The following is a 10,862-nucleotide window of genomic DNA, read 5'->3' on the forward strand; positions in this document are numbered from 1 at the left end:
GGACTGACGCGTCGACTTCAGCCCAGACAACACCTCAGCAACAGTGATTGGATTAGCCAGGTTCCACTTGGTGTCACCAATAGGAGCAACATCCCGATCATCGGGAGCTGAGCCAGTTTCAAAAAGGTCGCGCCAGTAGGCAAATGTACCAGGTGGCGCCGCCCTCGCCACCTGCCGAGACCAGTCGCCGGAGAGCACATGCTCCGCCGCCCGACGTCGGTCACGATTGTACAGACTCTGAACCTCCTTATATTGAGTCCGCCTCAATTGCCGCCTGCCCGCAGGGGCCACTGGGGCTGGCCGGGTATGCACCGGGGGAGCACGCCCTGCTCCACCCGCGCGATTCTGAGGTCTTGCACGGGCGCTGCGTAAAACATGTTCAGCGTGACGCTCCGCTGCCTCCACGGCTCTAGCTTTCAAGGCGACTGGGTCATTCGCGCCAGCTAGAGTGGTAAGTTCCGCGAAGGCCTCAGTCAGGAGAGCATCACCCCAGTCCATGCCACCACCAGGGGCTAGCTCTCCACCAGTGTCCAGAACGGCTGCATACGCCACTACAAGAGCGGCGCTGTCTGGAACCGGTACCTCAGCAACTTCGGGACCCGGGTGGGGTGCATTAAGCTCATCGACGATTTCCCTCACACGGGTCTTGTGGTCAGCGGTACGTCGTCTCGCTTTGATGGCCTGGTCAGTCCGGCTGGGAAAGACCCCCGCGAGTTGCAGGTTGGCACTTGTCGGCCGGAAACGGCCCTCATAAATGAGAGTCGCCTCGGCACGAGCTAGCATCGCCTTCTCTTCATCAGTCCAGTTACCCGAACCACGCGATCTATGAGCCAAGGCCGCTTCCGCATGGTACTCATTGGCATGAGCCCGTCTACGGTGCGCACCAAGACCGCGGGCCGATGTGAATGCCCTTCCACACTCCGGACACAAGTGAACGGGTGCTGGGGCAGGATTACCGTCCGCCCCTGCTGCAGGGGCAGCGGGGTTATCATTCATGTCAGCCATGGTAATTCAGAGCGGACGGGCACCACCAATGTCGTTTTATCAACAGAGGTGGTTGGGGGAGCCGTGTACTTTAGCCGAGATTGAATGAATGCCTGGAGATACTTGCTGATAGCACAACACAGGAGGAAGGCACAGGACACTCTTAGACAACTCGTTGATCCCCCCAGCTACGTAGAAGCAGTACATCGGACTTTGGGGGGGATAAGAGAGTCATAGTTACACCCGCCGTTAACCCGCGCTTCGATGAATTTCTTCACTTTGACATTCAGAGCACTGGGCAGAAATCACGTCGCGTCAACACCCAACAGGGGCCGTCGCGACGCTTTGTTTTAATTAGACAGTCGGATTCCCAGAGTCAATGACAGTTCTGAGTCAGCCGCCAGCATTCAAGCCCTACCGAAGCGGACATTAGCGGCTGATTTACGCGCTCCCCGAGTCCTGGGCGGCGCCTGATGCAGAGTCGAATCTTCATCTAAATTTAGTCATAGAGGCAAAACCTTCTCTGGCCTGCTGGTCAGGGAAGGCGTCGCCGTTTGAAGAATTGTTTGTATAACAGGAGTTTCAGAACGTTTTATATAATGCGTTACTGGGCACTCGTGCCCCAAGTGACCCGAAGAGGACATAATAGTGACCCCGCCTTAGCCCAATTGAACCCCGCGTTGGCCCAGTTTTTCCCCGCGTTGGCCCTGTTGGCCCTCGCGTTTGCCTGTTTTCCCTCGCGGTGGCCCAGTTGGCATCACAGTTTGCCTTGTATGCCCCGGGGTTGGCCCTGTTGTCCCCCGCGTTAACCCAATTGAACCCCGAATTGGCCCAGTTGACCCCATAATTGACGCGCATTCCCCCCACAGATCTCTGACCCGTCCAGCGATGGTCCCGCGGGTGGGGCCGTGGCCCGGGCCTGCGAGCAGTACAGCACCAAGGTGTACGCCTGTGTGCACGGGGACCGCGCCATGGGGCCCGGGGCCTGGACCCTGGTGGGCGTGGGGCACCTCCTGCTGCTTGTGTGCATTGTGGCCCACTGCCTCCTGCCTGACCTCAGGACCCTCCAAGTGAGTGGTGGGCCAAACGGGCCATTGTAATACTACTGTAATACCTACTACTATAGCAGATGGGCCCAGTATGGCAGATGAGATACTGCAGCAGGCGGGCCAGTATGTTAGATGAGATACTGCAGCAGGTGGGCCCAGTTCCCAGTTGCTAAAATACACTGTCCGCAGAGCCAGTATATACTACTGTGTGTATGTAACCCAGTACGCGGTACTGTATATACTATGTATATAACCCAGTAGACTGTCCACAGGGCCAGTATATACTGTGCAAGTAACCCAGTACACTGTCCGCAGGGCCAGTATATACTGTGCATGGTGGTCACGCTGCTGCTATACAACCTGATGCTCTTCCCTGCTTCAGCCATCGACTTCCCTGCCAGCCACGTCGCCTGTATAGCTCTCAGTGAGTGACCTGTATAGCGGTCTGTGAGTGACCTGTATAGCGGTCAGTGAGTGACCTGTATAGCGGTCAGTGAGTAGCCTTTATAGCGGTCAGTGAGTGACCTGTATAGTGCTCAGTGAGTAGCCTTTATAGCGGTCAGTGAGTGACCTGTATAGCGCTCGGTGAGTGGCCTGTATAGCGGTCAGTGAGTGGCCTGTATAGTGGTCAGTAGCGGTCAGATTATTCATTCATCTACAGTGTACAGAGCTCCCACTACACTACCTCATGAAGCTTGATCAGACAAGAGTTTCATATGAATGCAGGCGCCGCGTTCTGAAAGAATGCGGGGATAAATACACTGTGAGTAAAACAAAGCTTCAGTCAGCCATGAATGTTTGGCATACAGTCATGTTTGAAGCGCCCAGAAAGGCCACCTCGACGTCCCTGCCTCATAACCCCACCCCCGCTCTCGCTCCTGCTCCCTCCCCACCCCTTGTCCACTAGCCCTACCCCTGCCAAAAGCCATAAACCCACTCCCACCCTTACCTTTGCTCATAGTTCCACCCCTAACTCAACTCCTACCCTCGCCATTAGTCTTAACCTTACCCTCACCAAAATCTGACCCTCAGTCCAACCTCCGCCACCACAACTATTTATGACCTCACTCTCCCCATACTCGAACATCTGATGCTCGAGCTGCCCCCACCTCTACCACTGCTGTAACACATCATGATCTGGATGTTGGTCTGCCATCATCTTTCCCAGCCTTACCTCCTCCCAAGATGTTGATATACTTCAGGCAGCCAAGTATTAGAAAAGGTATTTGTTAGAAATAGCTTCAAAATAAATGTGAACACGGGAAGAAAGGTGAAGGATGTACATTTACACTTCCCAGAATTTGTTATATATTCTTCGACTATAGCAGCGGGCATCTACGAGGATGCAAAAAGCGTAAGGATTGCCTCTTCTACCACCCTAGGCTGTGCTGGAGCGTCATGAATAGGGAGGATAGCACCAAAGACAACTATCGTTTCCTCCATATCAAATAAAGAAAATGATTTGGAAAAACTAACAGCGGAAGGAGTGCCAGCGCTACACCCTCACAACGAATGTCGATGTCCACCACACGGCAGGCCCCACGAGCGCAGGGAAAACAGGACAATGTCGTGGGGATGGTAATGACCATTGGAAGGAGCGGCGATGAGCTGAGAATGATGAGCAGGGATGAGCAGAGTCCATGATGGAGTAGCAGAGAGGACAAAACAAATCCAGTAAGTCAACCAAGCAATTGGGAAGGAGAAGCACGAGGCGGGCAAGAGTTCAGACTCGCTGCTTTTTTAGAAATGAGGGAGAAAATGAAACTCTATATGCATCAGTTAGAACTGATGAAACTCCAGATGCAGGAGCTCCTGAACTAGAGATTCTTGGCAGAGCGGTGTCGCTGGAGGGAAGCGCACCAAGAAGAGGAGAGTGTGGCATTCTGTTAGCCAACATCGAGAGGCTCTTCCCACAAAGAGTGACATTCCGACATACTTTATGATTGCACTAACCGAGTCGCATCTAAGAAAAGATATCCATGATGCAGAAATTGCAATGGAAGGATTACAACATTATTGTGCGGACTGGACGGAAAAGAGGAGCAGTTGTTACCTTAGGAACTTCTTCGCAAGAAGCACGGTGGAATTGAGATCGAAATCTGGTAAATCTGATGGCTTTGTTGAATACATACTATTCCACATTAAACAACTCGATTTCTGCTTAGCTATAGTGTATAAATCACCTGCTTGTCCATCGGTAAAGTTTAACGAAATCCTTATAGAAATAAAGATATGGGTAACTGAGCTAGGAGATCCTTCCCCCAATCTGATTATATGGGGAGACTTCAAACATCCACGTATCCATTAGACAAACCCGGACGGCTTGAACGGTGACGGCCACGACTGAAGTTAGGAAGCAAAACTGGTGCAGTTTGCTGCGGATCACCTACTTAGTCAGCAGGTACGGAAGCCAAAAAGGGAGCACAATATCCTTGATCTCTTTTTTAGTAACAATGAAAGAATGGTGGTAGACATTCGAGTTGAAGAGATTTCACAGTCCGACCACCGTCTGGTATTCGTGGATACGACAATTGGAATGGACAAACAGCCCAGGCAAATACCCCAAGAGGGACTGGCTGGACATAACTTCCACCATCGAAGAATGGACTGGAAGGCAATTATGAACGAATTTGGAGATATTGATTGGAGATCGGAATTTCGGGCGAAAAATTCGGATGAGATTTACATAAATCTTTGCGAGAAACTAACGCATAGGTGCGCACGTCATACACAAGAGAACAACGGGCTTCAAAGCTTGCAGCATTCCGAGAGACCGACGAATCCTCATGAGAGAACGCACGCGATTAAATAAACAAATAACTGAATCCACTAGTGATCTGAGGAGACTGAGACTAGTAAATTTGACTAAGGAAATCGAACTCAGGCTGCAGGACTCGCACTGAGTGTAAGAACAAGCTGCCGAGGAGCGAGTGGTAATCAGAGAGAACCCCAAGTATTTTTTAAATACACCTAGCCCAAGGGTAAAAGAAAGATGGCATTTTGCCCGCTGAAGGATACCGATGCCATTATTTGAGATGAACAGAACATGTGTGAGTTACTAGGATCGCAGTTTGAATCAGTATTTAGTAACGCCCGATATTTTAGACATGAGAATGAAATTGGAGACCTCCAGGAGCTTCCAGGTGAAGGGGGGCTGGAGAATATCCAGCTGGGACCATATGACATGGATAGATGCATCAAGGAACTGGAGATGTTTTCAGTAAAAAGACCAGATGGAGTTCCGGCAGTATTGTTCAAGAAGTGTATCGGAGCATTGAAAGAGCTGGCCACACGGCTCTGGAAAACCTTGTTGATGGAAGGAATTATTCCCGAGTGCCTCAATGTGGGACTGATAATGCCAATCCACAAAGGTCTGAGAGACAGACCCCAAAATTACAGACATGTGACCTTGACCTGACAGGTGGACGTATTATACTTAGACTTTGCTAAAGCCTTTGACAAAGTAGACCATGGGGTGCTATCCAGAAAGCTAAGGCTGTTGGAAGTAGGAGGAAGCTTGCTGGGGCCAGATCCACAACTTCTTTACAGATATACATATAGAGTACAAGCTGACGCAATTTAAAACACGAAATCGAGAGAAGCTCGGTGAAAAGCGTGGTGCTACAAGGCTCGGTGCTTGGACCGATCCTCTACTTCATCCACGTCGCCGTCGCCAATGTACACAGAACTAACCCACTGATCTGCATTGACATTTCCAAGACGATGCAAGAGTGCTGATTAGGATCACAGACGACGTAGACTCCGAGATGCTACAGGATGACTTGTCAACAATCTACGATCGGGCCATGTTGAATAATATGCAATCTAAGGGCACCAAGTTCGAATCAGTTGTCACAGAGATACAGAGTTGGCACAGAGGCCGGAATGCTGCAACGCTACTTCTCATCAGACGGCACAGAAATTGAGAGCAACTTGTTCGAGATCTCGGAGTATGAATGAATACAGAAGCCACGTTCGGTGACCACACCGAGGAAATAGTTTCACAAGGCAGACGGCACTCCTGCCAACTTTGGGCGCCGCTCAAAGTGGGCGAGGTGCGGAAACTAAAGGCAGTCCATCGGAACTTCACGTACAGGATCAGCGGTATGAGGGAGCTTGATCTGAACTACTGGGGCAGTTTGAAACACCTGGGACTGTACTAATTGGAGAGGAGGAGAGAGATGTATATCATACAGTACACTTGGAAGAAAATAACCGGACTGGCTCCCAACTCTGAAAGTGAGACCTCCAAAATAATGACATATTCCAACGGAAGGTTTGGGGGAGACTGTGCAGGATTCCTCTATTTAATAACCGTGCCGCTGCCGGAGAACAGACTTATTCTGAGGGATCACTGTCTGCGGCCTGACCGAGGCCATATAAGTAATAATGTCACTCGTTTGCTTGAATCGCAAATTCATTAAAAATTTAAAAGCAAATAAAACTCCACAAAAATTCATAGTATCTTTAAAGAAAACGTTTCGGAGTCCAGCTCCATCATCAGTTCGAAAATTCTAGAACATCTAGAACACAGATAAATCAGTAATTAGTACAGTCAAAATTACAACAAAAAACCTAAGCTGTAAAACCTGTACCTATTTACAATTTAAAGCGGTAAGAGCTGAAAGCTAAATTCAAACTAGGCCTCTGTTTAAAAATATATAATAATTCTAAAATGCGCAAATTAGAAACATCGGAACTGGAAGCTAAAACTTTGAAGTCACTGTCAGAAACTGGAGCATCGCACTGCTAGGCGTGAGCCCGCACAGCCGAATGAGGGGGGCGCGACAGTAAGTTACCAGTTTAATGCCTTGCCCAAGGTGCTGAGAGGAGGGGAGTTCTCTCTGAGGAGGGAGACCCCGGTTTATCCAGTAATGGGAAACTACCCTAAGCAAGTGACAAACAACAGCTTCTTGCATTAGCTGGCCCAAAGGAGGGCTGATAGATAAAACGCGGCCAACGTTACGTCCGGGACTCGAGGGCGGGGTGACCTGCATATCGACGACTCGGAGGCGGAGGACGACGAAGGCGGCGCATCAGCGTCACCGTGGAATAAGAAGTCTTAAACTCGTCATTAGGGCATGATGTCAGTGATTGGACTGTAAATGACTTAGTTAGTGGCCTGCACAGCACTCAGTGTGGGGTATGTAATCACTCGGTGAGTGGCCTACATAGCACTCATTTAGTGGTCTGTATAACGCTCAGTGAGCGGTGTAAGCACTCAGTTAGTGGTTTATAGCCCCCGACCACCAAGTAGCCCCCTACCTAAGACTACCACCATGTAGCCCCTACCTAACACTACCACCAAGTAGCCCCCTACCTAACACTACCACCAAGTAGCCCCCTANAGGCCATCAAGTACTTCTTCTTCTGCGGCGTGTTCCTGTGGTTCTCAGTCGTCTGCTTCGACGTGTGGCGCACGCTCAAGTATGTGGAGGGAGTAGCGTGTTATTGAGTCACACTCGTGCGCTTGGATAACCTAGTATATGTAATATATGTATAACATGTTATTTATGTATTTCATGTTGGTATGGGCTAGTAGAATTTTTTCCCTCGAGCAGATTTCATTGCAGGGCTGAGAATTTGTCTTATTGACAATATTCTTATACGTTTTTTCAATGTATCGAAAAATAATTTTCTTTTGCATTGGTAAATGAAGAAGCATTATACAAATGAACATTTTTAATTCGCTAACGACGTCAACAAATTTGAATTATTACATAATTATTAATAATAAAGTGTTATATGTAATAGAGTATTACATGGAAATATAAAATATTACATTGTAAATCGGGGTGGCCAATGTGAAACGTAGAACCTTGGTTGAACATGTCAGTCTTCTGAGATAAAAATTTTTCTTATATAGTTCATGCGTGATTGGATGTATACTCCCTTACAGAGCCATATGCGTTACTCCCTACAGAGAGCGCTATACTCCCTTACAGAGCTATACACTAATTAACGAAGTCTGCCCCAAGTATACATGCCAGGTGGTGGAGGTATAGCGTGTAGTTCATGTCTGTCGTGTACACGCTGGTGTATAGCCTCATGTGTCACAAGCAGCCCTGGTTACCCCAGGCGGGGGAGGACGTGCAGCTGGGTCTAGTAACTCGTGTTAACTCAGAGAAGAAATAGGTGGGTCTGGATAACCCACTTAGACGAGTCAACCGCGCCCAAATAGCGATGCACTTTTTGACGCACTTACCCATTTGTTCAAACCGACCTATTGCTGACCTTTAAATTTCAGGCGTCAAAAGCGATATAGCGCCACNGTGGGTCTGGATGACCCACTTAGACGAGTCAACCGCGCCCAAATAGCGATGCACTTTTTGACGCACTTACCCATTTGTTCAAACCGACCTATTGCTGACCTTTAAATTTCAGGCGTCAAAAGCGATATAGCGCCACAAATTAGTCATACCTGTCATTTAAAATGCTAGTATGTAATAGGTCAGTGTGACCCACAAATGGGCAAGTGAGTCTAAATTGAGCATCGCTATTTGGACGCGGTTGAATCGTCTAAGTGAGTCATCCAGACCCACCCATTTATCTAAGTATTTCCCAAAGCGTGGTGCAGGTTTTCATGATCATTCATCATCCCAGGCGGGGGGAAGACGTTGGGGGACGTCGCAGGTTCGTGCTGTACAGCACCTACGTGTGGGTGCTGAGTGCTGTGCTCACCACAGCTGTGCTCGTCCTCAGCATCAGCACGGGGGCTGAGGCACCCGCCAGCTCCCCAGCCAACAGCCTCCCCATGTGCTCCCTGGGACGTGAGTAAACAGCTCAGTTGGGGATGTCGGGGAATTTCGAGGTAAAGTTTCGTCTATATTGAGTGAGGATCTTGCCCCAAGTTATGGTTTAGGGTAACTTTTGGCTGTTTTCGACTGTAAGCTTTAACTTATAGAGCTTTGAAGTAACTTATGAGTTTAGAAATGTTTTTTTGTGTAAATTTGCTAGTCTTGTTTAAGTTGTGTTGACCTAAGCTCTCAGGGTAAGTTTTGACGTAGTTCCTGTAGCACCGCGGGCAGTGGGAGTGGCATGTTTGTCGTCCTTGGATGCCAGCGAGCTGCTAACTTCATATACCAGAGTGGCATGTTTGTCGTCCTTGGATGCCAGCGAGCTGCTAACTTCATATACCAGAGTGGCATGTTTGTCCTTCTTGGATGCCAGCGAGGTGCTAACTTCTTATACAAGACTGGCATGTTTGTCGTCCTTGGATGCCAGCGAGCTGCTAACTTCTTATACCAGAGAGGCATGTTTGTCCTCCTTGGATGCCAGCGAGCTGCTAACTTCATATACCAGAGTGNGATGTGTATAAGAGACAGTTCCAACAGTGTGTGCCAAATCAGTGTAACCAAAATACTAAGGACTTCGGAACAGCAAGGAGCCGTAGTCAAACAGTTCTAACAGGCACGCCTCAGAGGTGCTTCCTCAAATTTTCGTTCAGTTTTATTTATTTATTTGCAAGATATAAATCAATAATTCTTGAGCAAATAAAATTCACCATATCTTCACTGAAAACGTTTCGAATGCCCGCTCCATAAATAGTTCAAAATTTCACTGGTACAAGGTTTAAACGGAAGAGATCAAGACCTAAATAGCCTAATAAACCGGCCAAACAACATTTAACTTCAGTCGCTTATCAGTTCTAGCGGATAATAATTATAAGCAATTATAAGATAAGACTTTTGATCAAAAGTTCCTGTCATTCCAAGAACTTTAAATGTAAATATCGCGCTACGACACAGGAGCGTCGTTCTGTGCAGCAGAATAGGGTGGGTAAGCAAGGCCAATCTGATGTAGAAGTTACGAGATGTCATCGTGACGTCGTGATGCGGACCGTGCACAACTGTATTCATTAACCGGGGAGGACAGCAATTGAGTAGCAATTTTGAGACAAATTCCTCATACTTGTAGAAGGAATAAATTTTGAAATTATTCACCAGTAACCCGTGCAAAATGAATTTCGGATATTATTCCACGAATAGAATCTCTAAAGCATATGGCGGTTATCGACATGGAGCCGAAGTGGTACGACTTGCAGTAAATAACTGCCCTGCTGTCAACCTTTATGACAAATTCAGAATGTTGCGTGAACTTTGGAATTTGTGTGAATGACGCCTTACTCTCTTTTGGATAATTTACCTGTGGTAATTTATTGTAATGTGGAGAAATTCGTGATCTTGAGGATTTCACAATGTAGAATTACCAACGCTGGTCTAGGGCAACTTTTAACTATCCGAGAAAACAATTCATAGAAATAAGCGAGACTTGCCTCAATTGAGAATCACTTAATGCGCCTCTGTGGGTCATCCTAACCCAGTTTGGCCCGGCAAGGGCGTATCAGTGCTACGTCCGCTCTCGGCACATGCTGTAGGTAAAATAGCGCGTCACAATATGGACAATCTAGCCCGTTAGTTTCCTGAGTGAAGCTCTCTAGGGTAACAGTTCTCCCACGTGCAGGTGGCGTGAACCTGGTGCTGCAGCTGGTGCAGAGCGCCACAATCTTGGCGTGTGGCGTGATGCTGGTGCTCGCCTCATGCCATCTGTGCCACTACACTAAACTGGGATGTGGCTTACCCAGAGCCGACGCCACGATGTGGTGAGTCATGCCACGATGTGGTGAGTCATGCCACGATGTGGTGAGTCATGCCACGATGTGGTGAGTCATGCCACGATGTGGTGAGTCATGCCACGCTGTGGTGAGTCATGCCACGATGTGGTGAGTCATGCCGCGATGTGGTGAGTCATGCCACGATGTGGTGAGTCATGCCACGATGTGGTGAGTCATGCCACGATGTGGTGAGTCATGCCACGATGTGGTGAGTC

General features: G+C 48.4%; 1 protein-coding gene across 1 annotated transcript in view; it reads left to right on the forward strand.

Moving 5' to 3' along the window:
- Window positions 1-1,583: 1,583 nt before the first annotated feature.
- The window catches only part of LOC108676419, a gene marked incomplete at its 3' end in the record, with an annotated part of 14,130 nt that continues 4,851 nt past the window's right edge, over window positions 1,584-10,862 (forward strand). The window contains 6 exon segments of the mRNA XM_047879829.1: window positions 1,584-1,610; window positions 1,854-2,054; window positions 2,349-2,468; window positions 7,384-7,460; window positions 8,637-8,803; window positions 10,497-10,635. Coding sequence (XP_047735785.1) covers window positions 1,584-1,610; window positions 1,854-2,054; window positions 2,349-2,468; window positions 7,384-7,460; window positions 8,637-8,803; window positions 10,497-10,635 — 731 coding nt within the window.

Source organism: Hyalella azteca, unplaced genomic scaffold (assembly GCF_000764305.2).
Source record: "Hyalella azteca isolate HAZT.00-mixed unplaced genomic scaffold, Hazt_2.0.2 contig3919, whole genome shotgun sequence".
Classification (NCBI taxonomy): Eukaryota; Metazoa; Arthropoda; class Malacostraca; order Amphipoda; family Hyalellidae; genus Hyalella; species Hyalella azteca.